The sequence below is a fragment of the Leptonotus elevatus genome, chromosome 1, assembly GCF_054856555.1.
Source record: "Leptonotus elevatus isolate MCC_2025b chromosome 1, RoL_Lele_1.0, whole genome shotgun sequence".
Classification (NCBI taxonomy): domain Eukaryota; kingdom Metazoa; phylum Chordata; class Actinopteri; order Syngnathiformes; family Syngnathidae; genus Leptonotus; species Leptonotus elevatus.
The window spans coordinates 42582417-42595162 of record NC_141239.1 but is presented as its reverse complement, the minus strand read 5'-3'; the positions used below and the strand labels follow the sequence as shown (position 1 = coordinate 42595162).

Here is a 12746-nt window from a genome sequence, read left to right as displayed (position 1 = left end):
GCACGCCGGCGGGGGAATTGTTTTGGATCACTACTCCAGACTCCCACCACAGGCATGATGTGGTCCAGGGTTGTCGAGGTCAGGATCAAACCAGCCAAACGTTGCTTTCATCAACGCGCAAGTAGGAAAGCGAATGAAGTAGGTTAAGCATAAAAGCGTCACTGCTGAAATTAGACTGTCCTCAAGAATAGATGACCCATAAGCGCCCAGTCTTCCCTCCCCTCGTTCCACTCAATGCACCGCACTGAATCCACTTTCATTTTGTGTGATAATGCACTTATAGTATCCATGAATCACAACTCAACATTGGCTTTACACTGCAGTAAAAAAAAAAAAAGAAGCTTTTGGGGGGGGGGGGGGGGCACAAATGGGATAAATAAATAGAAAAACTTTCGGAATTTAACAGATAGGCCTCTTTAAATGTGGATAAAAAGGTTAAGGTCAGAATTCCGGTTTCTGAAACAATCAAGGTAACACGTTAACATGCGTCCTCACAGGGTTGCGGGGGCGCTGGAGCCTATCCCAGCTGGCTTCGGGCAGTAGGCGGGGTACACCCTGAACTGGTTGCCAGCCAATCGCAGAGTACACAGAGACGAACAACCATCCACACTCACACCTATGGACAAATTGGAGTGTTCAATTAACATGCATGTCTTTGGATTGTGGGAGGAAACCGGAAAAAGGTTGTATCAAAAAATAAAATACAGACATACACCCCACCACCACCACTATTTTCTTTAAGCATATTTTTTGTATTATGTCTGTTTCCAATCTGCAGTAGTTGTTTTTTACACACTCTTTTTTTCGAGTGTCACCGATTTTCAGTTTCAACTCTCTGGTTTTCAGTTTCAACTTATTGGCAATGTTTTAATGTGGTTGTGAGGTTGGGGTCGGAGCTTTGAGCGCGAGAACCCGTCCAGCTTTTCAGGGAAGGAGAGAGGAGAGCGCCTGTGTTGGCTAAAGGCAATACTGATGGATACAAGTTCACCAGGATCTCCTAAACCGCCTGTAAATCTATGTTTTCTACATATAACCTTGTGGCGTCACTGGTAATGTTTCTGTAGTAAACCAGTTAGCACGTTAGCTACATTAGGATGACATGATGCATAAAGTAATTTCAAGCATGGTGGTTTTAATGCCACAAGTAACATATATAACGACAGTTACGTATGTAACTACGGTTCTATATGTCCCGAATGACCGCCAGGTGGCGGTGCTGAAACAGCATGTGTCACTCGAGAAAGAATTCATTAAAGGACATTTGCAGGGTTCCAGCTGACATGATCCTCATGTATAAAAGGGGATCGTAGCCGGAACCGAGTCTCTCAGAACCTTTTCTCACAAATCAACACGAGGGCTCTGAGTAACAAGCAATGCTGGCGGTTGTTCGGGACTCATAGAACCGTAGTTACATACGTAACTGTCATTCTATTTCGTCCCTCCCGACCGCCAGGTGGCGGTGCTCAAACAGCACGAAACACCAAATACCAGCAATGTCACGAAGACCCGGGAAACTGTACCTCACAGAGGGGCCTCCGCAGGACCACGAACCACATTCAGTGGATGAGGAGAGGTGACATCCAAACTGTAGAATCTGGAGAACGTGCAAGGCGACGACTAGGAAGCAGCTGCACAGGCGTCCTCCAATGACACTCCTTACAGAACAGCCAATGAGGTAGATACACCCCTGGTGGAGTGACTGCACACCGGAGGGGGACAACCAGAGACCCGATACGGCTGCCAAATCACCTCCCCGATCCAATGGGAGAGGCGTTGCTTGGACACAGCAGCTCCCTTATTCAGGCCAACGTAAGACACAAAAACCTGGGTGGATGTACGGAAAACTGACATAGCATCCAAATAAGAGCGGAGCACCCTCACGGGTCAACAAAGATCTGGAGCGTCATCCCCATCCGTCGACGCCGGAGCAAAACGAGCGAGACGAATAGGGTGGTTGGCTTGAGAGCCAGACAAAACTTTGGGCACAAAAGCAGCATTTGGCCACAATGCGAGTCCTGCCCCGTCCGGGTGCCAACAAAGGCATTCGGGGCTAACAGCCAGGTCGTGGAGCTCCCCCACCCGCTTAGCGGATAGTAACGCAAGTAGAAACGCCGTCTTACAAGACAGCCAGCGAAGTTCCCCTTCGGTCAACGGCTCGAAAGGGGACCTACACAGTGCGTCGAGCACCAGACGAAGGTCCCAGGTGGGGACTCGAGGCGGATTCCTAGAACAAGGGCGAAGGGCACCCCTGAGGAAAGAGGCCACTAGGCTATGGCAACCCACAGACTTGCCATCCATTGCAACATGGCAGGCCTAAATGGCCACCACGTAGACCTTGATCGTAGAAGGGGAACGCCCCTTATCGTAAACAGATTGGAGGAATTCCAGCACAGTGAGAATAGGGCACGTCACAGGATCCCTCCCGCAATTTGCACACCACTGTAAACAGCTTCCACCTGTAAGCATACAGTGAGCAAGTGGACGGAGCCCTGGCATTAAGGATCGTATACTGAACAGAAGACAAGCACTCAGTCAGCAACAAAACTCGACCCTCAGCGGTCAGAGACACAGATGGAGCCAGCGGGGATCGGGATGCCAAATCTGACGCCGCTGTTGGAACAGTAGATCCAACCAACTGGGCAGGATCTACGGTTCGGAGGAGCAGAGACTGCGAAGGAGCAGGAACCAAGTCTGGGCTGGCCAAAGAGGGGCCACCAGTAACAATGTGTGACCCTCCAGAAGGACTCAGGGTCAGATGAATGAGGAGTAGAGTTGGGAACCTCACCACCTCCGGGTGGAGACGCCAATCCCCCTGAGGCGGACGACGGCGGGAGAGGGAACCAGCCGACTGGTTGACAATGCCCGGGAGAAACATGGCCCACAGGCTGGCAAGACGGGGAGCGGCCCATCTGAGAAGCCTCCGTGAGGCCCGTAGCAGCTGGGCGAACCTTGTCCCGCCCTGATGATTGATGTGATACACAGGGGAGGTGTTGTCCGATTATACCAGGACATGGCGCCCTGCAACGAAGGGCAGAAAATTAATGAGGGCCAGATGCACAGACCGCAGCTCCAGCACATTGATGTGTAACGATCTGTCTTCAGGCCTTGAGCCGTCCTGTGCTGCCAAACTCCACCCCAATCCACTCAGGCTGGCATCGGTGGTGACAACTTTGTGACATGTGGGTACCACCCCCAACGGGACTCCCAATGTTAGAACAGACCGGCAACCCCAAGATGCGAGAGCATCCATGAACCGACTGGACACTCGGAGACGCATCCGACGGTCCAGCAGCGGGTTGAGCCGGAAGCGGAGCAGCCACCGTTGCAATGGTTGCAGCAACAGCAGGCCCAATGGCACAAGTGCCGTTAGAGACGTTAACTTGCCCAGCAGACGTAGAAAAAGGACATACGGCAGCATCCCATTGGCACGGAAGAGAGAGATGAGACGTAGCACATCATCGACCCTCTGTGGGAACGGTCGAACAGTCATGGAGGTGGTGTCCAACGACATTCCGATGAACAGAGTCTGCTGTGAGAGAACAAGAGATGACTTCTCCAGGGTGACCTCGAGTCGTGACACATGCTGTAGAAGCGTAGACGTGTCTCGGATTGTCTGATTTTTGAACGGAGCGCATATCAGCCAGTCGTCCAAGTAAGGGAACACCTTTATGCCCCTCGACTGCAGGGGTCCAAGTGCCGCCTTAGAGTGACAGCTCAAATGGGAGTACTCTGAACTGCCAGTGTAGGCAAAGCGGAGAAACTTCCTGTGCTGAGGAGCAATAGGGACGTGGAAGTAAGCGTCCTTCAGATCGATTGACGTGAACCATTCTCCTCGAGCAATCATCCTCAACACGGCGGATGTAAGATACGGAAGAGAAACACCCTGAAGTAACGGTTGAGACCTCTCAGATCTTAAGTAGGGCGTAGTCCGCCTGTCTTTTTTGGAATGAGGAAGTAGGGGGGAGTAGAATCCCCCTGACTGAGCCAAGGGATCCACTGCTTCGATAGCGGACTTGGCGTGGAGAGTCGCTAGCTCTTGATCCAGAGCTAGTGCCTTGTCTCTCTGACCCGGATGGAGAGAGGGGGCCGGCGTCTGAACTGAATCCTGTACCCATGAGACAAGGTTGAAAGCACCCATGGGTCCGAAGCAAGGGCAGCAACTACTGGTTGAGCTGGTGACAGGAAAAGTAATTGATTGCCAGCCCTCCCGGATTTAGGGATCCGGTAGGGATGGGCCGTGGTGCGTGAAGCTCGGGGCTGACCATGGGGCCCTTGACCAGAGGGGCGAACCCCACCGGCGCCCGTGACATGGCCTTGTGTGGGATGACGAGGCCCGTATTCCCCCGTAGGCCGAAAGACTGCCCAGTACGTGACAGAGGGGGGCGGCCGGGAGCTCCCCCCGAGTTTGACGGAGCATAGGGCCTGGTAAGGCTAGCAAACTTCCGCCTTGCGTCATTAGCACGCACTATGCGTTCCAGCACTCCTGTCGCTGCCGAACCGAAAACTTGACCCGGCACCACAGGGAGGTGACGCAGTTCCTTCCGGGGGAGCTCTTGCAAGGAAGATTGAGCCAACCATACCTGACGACGTGCCTGGATAAGCAAAGACTGCAGTGCTCCCTCGAAAGGAGGGATACATCCTTCAGCGCCATGTTACAGAACGATGTAGCCTCATCTACTTCGTTGTCTCTCAAAGCTGCGGAGAGAGCAAGTAGGAGATGCGCCTAGGCGTTGGCCAGGCGTGCTACCACTGTCGCCGCGTTGTACGACTTAGTGACCAGTTTGTCCATCAAGCGCCACTGAGGGCTAGGGCATCTCACAGCCTCTCTAAGGGCCTCCTCCGGGGAGACAATGAGGGAAGCCACAGAATACTCTACATTACATTAGACATACGGTCCAAACCAATAGGATTCAGAAGCCGCATATTTGCCAGGGCACAAGTTGCGATGCAATACAAGCTAGGAAAAGGATACGAAATAATCGTACCAACACTAGCGAATTGTATTCAAAACAAGTCAAAGTAACCGTAGGCAAGACGTCAATAGTCGCTAACATCCACCAAGCTTACTTACAAACTTGAAGCCGCACTCAGCGATGAGGAGCGGAGATCATGTAAAGATGGAAGGGGAGCTCCAACGTCCATACATAAATACCAAAAGTCCAAATAGACCGAGCCGTCGCAGCCAAGGGGGACGGGGAACCCCGCTGCCCCGATCAACATTACAGGCCACCAGCGACGGCGACAAACGTGAGGAGGTCAAAGGGACTCGGCCCCGGCTACGATCCCCTTTTATACATGAGGATCACATCAGCCGGAACCCTGGAAATGTCCTTTTATGAATTCTTTCTTGAGTGACGCATGCGCGTGGGGGATTTATGTGCTGTTTCAGCACCGCCACCTGGCGGTCGGTACGAAAATAGAATCACATATAACCTTGTGGCTTACTGTAGGCGGCTTAGTAGTTCCTGGTGAACTGAGTATTGCCTTTAGCCAACGGGGTACACTCACCTCTCTCCTCTCCTGCGAAGCTGGAAGGCTTTCTCGCGCTCAAAGGCCCGCCCCCAACCACAACCCTACAAAAGTGTAAATAAAAAATTTGTTTTTTTAAATTTTATTTTACGATACAACCTTCTACAACGCCAATACTTGTTTCAATATCAATGCAGCTTTTTCCACATTGACAAAAAAATAATTTCAATACCAAATCTTGTCAGTGTTGTGGCTCCATAAAGCACGGACTTATATACATGTATTTACTGTGTGTGTATATAGGCACAAACTGCGTTTTTGCCGTAGACACAAAATGTGTAAACGCAGTGGCGAAATCAATGAATTCAAGGGAGGCTCCGTTAGCAAGTAGGACGAAGCTGCGCATACAAGTCGTGACTACATAGACCAAGATTCCTTGCGAATCAAATACGCAAAGAAGAAAACACGAAGAAAATGGCAAGCATGCGCACAACGAAAAACATTGCCCCGATCGATCGAGATATCCCAAACGCGTTTATATGAGCAAGAACTCTGGTTATGAAAGGAGCAACCCACGGCTCTTCGGTTTTATTTTTTTAACCCGAATAAAAACAGTCGGGTTTTTGCGCCTGTTTACATGGCCCTAAAAAATCAGAATATTGGCAATATTCGTGATTTAAAAGGGTTATTGCCTGCATGTAAACCTAATTAGTGACAACCTCATCTTCCTGAACACAAAAATTAAAATTGGTACCGGGCCAGCCCACGAATAGTGAGCATCCACATAATTCAAAGCTTTATATATAGTTGATAAAAAAAAATTCAAAAATAACTAAATTTCAAGTATTTCAGAGTGAATAACCTTTTCGCACCACTTCCCATATAGATAACAATAAAACATGCGCAGGTACAGTAGTTTAGTTTGACACGTCCCACTCATTTTCACATAGCGCAGGCTATGAAGCGCAAACGTCAGCCAAATTCAACTTAATGTTACTCCAATTTGGTTCCAAATGCTTTTGAGCACTTCAAGAGTTGCCAACAGCTCAGAAATGACAGCTTAGAATTTACTTTGTCACAATTGTCAGCCACCCCCGGAGTGTGAGATGCTTGGTGACTCAGCACTTAGTCATGTGCGCCGCTTTGTTATTCACATCACATTTAACGAGCTTCAATGTGTTGGGCTCCAAGCATGGGAGAAGCAGTGCCGATTTGAAACTCATTTTTATTGGGTCAATACCTTTTTCATACATTACAAATGAGATGTTCCATTCTTAATGACAACTCATATTTTACCACAAATTAAAACACCAATGTATAAGCTACATTAAATTCACAACATAAAAAAAAAAGACCCAAATTCCATCAAAGAAATAAAGTTGGCTTCAACTTAGCCCTTCAGTGGCGCCACCTCACTATGGATGGGCGGCGGCCTTTTGATGCTGAACAGTTCACGCAGGTTGACCTCCGTGTCGACGTAGCGCGGGATCTTGCGCTCGTTGAACAGGCCCGCCAGGTTCACCTCCACTTTGGCTCGGCGGGAGATGTGCACGCGCAGCGCAAACAGCCGGTTGAGGTTGTCCTCCACCAGGGGTAGGTCACGGCCTTCCAAGCGCTTCTGCCATGACTTTCTGGGACGAGGGCGATTCTGTCCGAGAACATTTTTTTTTTTTTTTTAAGGCAAAAGATTGTGGAACATTTTGGTTGATAACATTTGACGATTAGTTTTTCTTACCTTTTGTCTTACAACACCGGGGTCATGTCGAAGCAGATGTCTGACCATGCTCTCCTGTGAATGCATGCAGATGAGGTATGTTTAGTGTTCAGAGATTGTATACAGTGGTCACTTAAAAACTGTAATTCAGCCTTTGTGTACTGGTTTAAAGTCCTGGAAATAATGTTTCCTTTCAATCTTCAAATAAAAGAAAAAATAATAATTCTAGCACTTCTAAAGCACAACAGGGAAATTAAACTAATCATGTTGCTGCACGAAAGGGATGGATGTGATATGGCGTCATGTTGCATACCCGCATGGCGAATGTGCGAAGGCAGTCTGGGAAGGAGCACTTGTACTTGAGGAGCTCCAGATGCGCCTTGCGGATGTGATTCTGCAGGTTGAAGGTGGTGGAGAAGTAGGCCTGGCAGCTTTCACGGGGGCACGCCAACACCGGCTTGTACGTGGCATGGGCCCGCTTGTGACGCCGCAGTGCGTTAGCCTGCTTGAACGTCTTTTTGCAGATTTGGCATGCGAATGCCGCTTAAAAAGAAAAAAGAAAAAATAAACTTAGTATTTTTTCTTCTTGTAAATGTATTTATTTTTACGTACATGGGTGTTTGACCATGTGCTTCTGAAGCGTGCTCCAAGTGGAGGCAACCACCTGACATTTCACATCCAGACAGCGGTAACCTATAAAGAGAAGTCACATCACACTTGTGTTTCGCACAAATGAGGCTACACTTAAGGTAAACAACCTGCATGCTTCTTCTCGTGGGCTTTTCGGGCAGCCCGGGAGTCAAACGTGGCGCCGCATTCCTTCTTGGAACACCTGCGGAAGACAAACAATAAGTTAGTGGACTTCATTGTTGAGGCCTTCAGCAGTTTCAGTCACATTTGGTGGTAGTGTTATCTTGCCCAATGACACTTCAGATGATACAAACAGAACCTGCAACCTTTATTAACACCTTTAACAAAAATGGTTAAAGTGAAGAGTAAAATGCCACTTCATTGATTTTCAAGTACTGTTCCTTATGTAATTTTCAAACCAGTACGTTTGTGTACCCATTCCTCTAGACTGCTTGAAAAAGGTGTCCCACTTTTTTCCACCAGGTTTGCTGTGAGCATTTTCTACTTTGATACAAAAGGTGGGCTGAGACTCCAGTGTCAGTAATCAGAGGCGTAGCTTGCTATTAAGCAAGGCAGGCAATTGTATGGGGCCCCTTAGCTAGCAGGGGCCCCCAGATTTGACAAACCACATATCCTTCACATTAGCAGGGCAGCAATGACAACTAAGCGTCTCACATTCCCTTAACTCAGGTGAGGTTTTTTTTCCCTTAAAAAAACTAAAATAGTAAGGTGTGTGTGTGTGTGTGTGTGTATATGTGTATATATATATATAAAACTTATATAATACGGCATTTTTTTTTTTTACAACCATGCAATTTGTAATTTTAGTTTCCTGTTTTCTGGATCACTTAAAATTCTTGCCAAAGTTAAACAACTAAAACAAGTCACTTGAATAAAGCACAGTTAATAGTAATTGTTTAAAGAAGATAGAGTTGTGCAATTTTAAAATTACGCACTATGTATACTATGAATGGCCGTCGGGGCCCCCCAATCTTCTTGCTTGGGGCCCCTGGGGAATTTTGCTACGCCATTGTCAGTAATGCTACTTAAATAGTGTTAAAACGTTAACTAATAGAGAGACTAGCTTAACGAGCTCCCCCACCATTTGAACTCAAAACATACTTGAACTTTGTGGCCAGGCCGTGTTCTTGCAGGTGCTCCTTAAAGCGACATCTCTTTTTGAAAGTCAGGGAGCAGCCAGCCTGAGTACACTGGAAGCAAACGAAGTTGACTTGCAGGAAGTGGCTGTGGATGTCTTGGAAATGTGTATACATTTTGGCCCTTTGGCTCCATCTAGAGGAGATTACCTTGAAGTACTTGTCTTTCTCACCATGGACATAGCACATATGCCTCTTCAGATCGTCTGCCTGGAAGAAACTCTGGGTGCAGGTGTCAAACTCACACCTATATGGTGATGAGGTAGAGGCGACATTAGCATATGTATTATAATAGTCATGTAATTTGTACAGTCATATTCACAAAATAATGTTGAAGTCACCCACAGAAAAATATTAACATTCCCTTAACCAAGCAGAGCTCATATTTAAAAATATAGTATCTTTATATTGGTGTCTTCTAGCAACTTAGTTGTAAAACTTTAATTAAACTGCCCGGCCTGACACTTTTTCCAATAAAAATTGATTTTCTAATTAGGCACTCTTGTAAAAGTAATCAAAAATGTGCTCAAATAAATTATATTTGTCCCTTGAAAAGACCCAATGCATACAGATAAGGCCAATTATCTTATTACTACATATCCCAGAATGCACCTGGTGCCATGACGTAGCTTCCTCCCTCGCTGATGTTAGCAGACTTTACCAAGGGCCAACTAGCTAAAGCTAGACCGCCCAGAGATGTAACTGGTTTTGAAAATGAATTTTCTTTGCTTACCCATGTGGTAAATCTTATATTGCTTTTGGGTAAATTCCATATACACAAGGCTAAACGTAGTAATTCTCTTCCACGTCTCTTTTCTTTTGCTCGAGCTCAAATCATATATTAATGTACTGCCCATTGTTAAAAAATAAGAAATATGAGCAGAACAATGTTGCATTTAAGTGAAGCTTTCCATGTGACCCCAGACAGACTTGAAAGTTTGTTTGTACGTTGAGTTGACTATGTTTTTTGTTTGTAATTGTTGTAGACATTGTAATTTAAAATGTTGATTGCTTGTACAAAAGTGTCAATTAAAATATAAAAAGCTAAAGCTAGTCCACTATACCACAGCTTAAATAAATAAGTAACGTTTTTTTTTTTACCTTGAACAAATATATATTAGTTTAGTTGTAACAAATGTGACTTACTTGAATTGCTTAACACTATCATGTTGCCTCATGTGTCGGTTGAGATGTGATTTCTGAGTGAATCGACCGCCGCAGCCGCTCTTTGTGCACTGCCAAGGACGCTGAGTATATTCAATTAGTCATTCAACAAAAACCAAGTCAACTTCTTACATGATTTGTCCAAAACGGTTTTCTTACAGCTCCGGTGTGAATGGCTTCGTGCTGGTTTAGCCTGCTCTGCTTGGAGAAAGTGGCGCCACACGCTGCGACAGAACACTTCAACTGTTGCTTCACTGCTGCAGGTTTATCTTCACATGGGCCGCTCATATTTTCTTTTTAAATCTTAGCTTTTACACTTGTCTCATAAATAAAACTAGTGTTCAACTTTCCAGCCTTTCTTATAGCCTATTGATTGCTTAAGTGGCAGCAGCAGGCGACTTTCTCTTTCTGTGACGTCATTGTGCTAGGCTGAAGCCAGTGAAGCTAATTGCTTAAAACTGAAGTCGTATCATGTATTTACTTATAAATAACACGTTTTTAAACTTGACATTTATAACAAAAAAAAAGATTAATGGTTAATTCAAATTAATGTATTATTATTATAATTATTATTTTTATTATATTTTTACAATCGACTGCATTTGGCTCAACTTTGTACTATTGTAACATTTGAACTTCCCTTCTGGGGCATCTACAGGATCACCTTACTCTATGTAGACTTATTGCAAGATGTGATGTCACTGTTTGCACAGCAGAGAGTGCTGTGGTTTTGGAGTCACTGTGAGTGAACTGCAGTACTGTACTGTACTGTACCGTACTGTACTATTCATTTTTTTCTTCTATTGATTTCATGACGGGCAAGTAATGAAATACAATATTTAGCAAAGATATATCTGTAGTAGAATTTTAGAGATGTGAAGGTCTGAACAGGAAGTTTGCTGAAAACTTTCAACCTCTATTTAACCACATAGATCTCTTTTACAAGAGTTTACAACTTAACTTCTGTGTTGTGTTCTTTTAATGTGACATGCAGCTTGGTGGATTGTTAAGTGTCCTCAGTCCATATATGACAGTCAGATCCAATCAATGTAACAATGCTCAGCTTTGTTTGAGACAACAGAGGTAATTATTAAAAAAAATATTTGTGGGTTTTTAGTATCAGTGTGATGCAGAACTAATAGCAATGTACGGTCACATGGAAGACTACAATATCCCAGCAGACTTCACATGCTTTCTAAAGAGGATGAGGTTGACCACAGAGGTATCCATGAAAAGGGTAATATATATATATATATATATATATTTATTAGGGGTGTGAATTGCCTAGTACCTGGCGATTCGATTCGTATCACGATTCATAGGTCGCGATTCGATTTGATACAGATTAATCCCGATGCGAATCTATAAATTGATTATTGCGATTTTTTTTTTTTTTTTACTCACATTTAGAAAATACTAATCAGTAAACTTGTACATGTACACTGTAAGATTTGTATGAAAATGTATTTATTTATCTGAAAATTCAGGTTGCAGTCTGTTTCATGTTTGAACAGCACTGAAATAAAATATGAAGGCTTAATGTTCCATTAATATAACATTCTTCCATGCTTAATATGTGAATCCTAACCCTAAGTAAGACGTTTTGTTGAATATTCCCATACAAAAAGGGATGTTTAAAAATCGATTCGGCCGCATATCGAATCGATAAAAAAATTGCTGTAATATCGCGATATATTGTCGAATTGATTTTTTCTAACACCCCTAAAATATATATATATATATATATATACATCATTTTGTTGTTGTTGTATATGCACTCATTGATTGCTGGTAGTTAAATATATACCGTAGATACATTAAAAATGTAACAGTATTGTGTGCTTTTTTTGGACTGTATTACATTTATGCCAGTTTATTATGTATATTATTCAGCACAATAATGATTCAAAATTAAACATATTATTCAACTAATCTAAACTGAGCATTGCTGTCTGTATGAAACACAATTTTAATACAGTTATTCGTTGGTACACACACATTGGTCGCCAACGTTATAACCACAATGAAGAAAAAATTCATTTATTCTTGGTATTAATACTCCTTCGTTTACGCAGGTTAAGCGTTGACATTTTTTAAAGGGTAATAGACACATAATGTAGGCTATTTATGGGAGCTACATAATATTGTTCTCTACAACCACAATGCTAAACCTACTGTGTTGTTCACTTACTAGCGCAAATCAGTTTTACCAAATGACACCTGGTAAGTCATGCTGATTGGTTGTTTTTCCTCAGGTGTGGTGGTTTCTTGTATTCCTTGTAATATATAATTACAGGCACAAGATGGGGCCAGAGATGTTTTTTGTTTTTTTTACCACATCATTATAAAGTCATGTTGACTTTTGTTATACCAAATATCTGATAAAAAGTGTTGTTAAAAAAATACAACCTTCCCCCTCTTTAACAAACCTATTTCATTATTTACTGCAAGGAAACTGTCAATACAATAAGACGTGCAGTTGAGGGGACATGCCGGAGTCCTTCCACTTTCGGAATCTCTTCACTATGCTCCCCTATGATTGGAGATTACTCAGTCACTAAGTAGTGGTGACAATTATTTGTTTAAGAATGCTATATACTGCCCATTGTGCC

The 12746-nt window shown here is 44.4% G+C and overlaps 1 protein-coding gene across 1 annotated transcript; it reads right to left on the bottom strand.

Annotated features, from left to right (window-relative positions):
- Positions 1-6737: 6737 nt before the first annotated feature.
- On the bottom strand, positions 6738-10751 carry 42sp43 (P43 5S RNA-binding protein). Its single transcript, XM_086082800.1, has 9 exons — positions 10294-10751; positions 10117-10217; positions 9121-9217; positions 8936-9024; positions 7942-8015; positions 7796-7876; positions 7497-7726; positions 7205-7258; positions 6738-7117 (listed from the first exon to the last, which is right to left on the bottom strand). Exons 1-9 carry the CDS (start codon positions 10420-10422, stop codon positions 6860-6862), a joined length of 1113 nt encoding a protein of 370 aa, XP_085938926.1. The 5' UTR covers positions 10423-10751; the 3' UTR covers positions 6738-6859.
- Positions 10752-12746: the final 1995 nt, after the last annotated feature.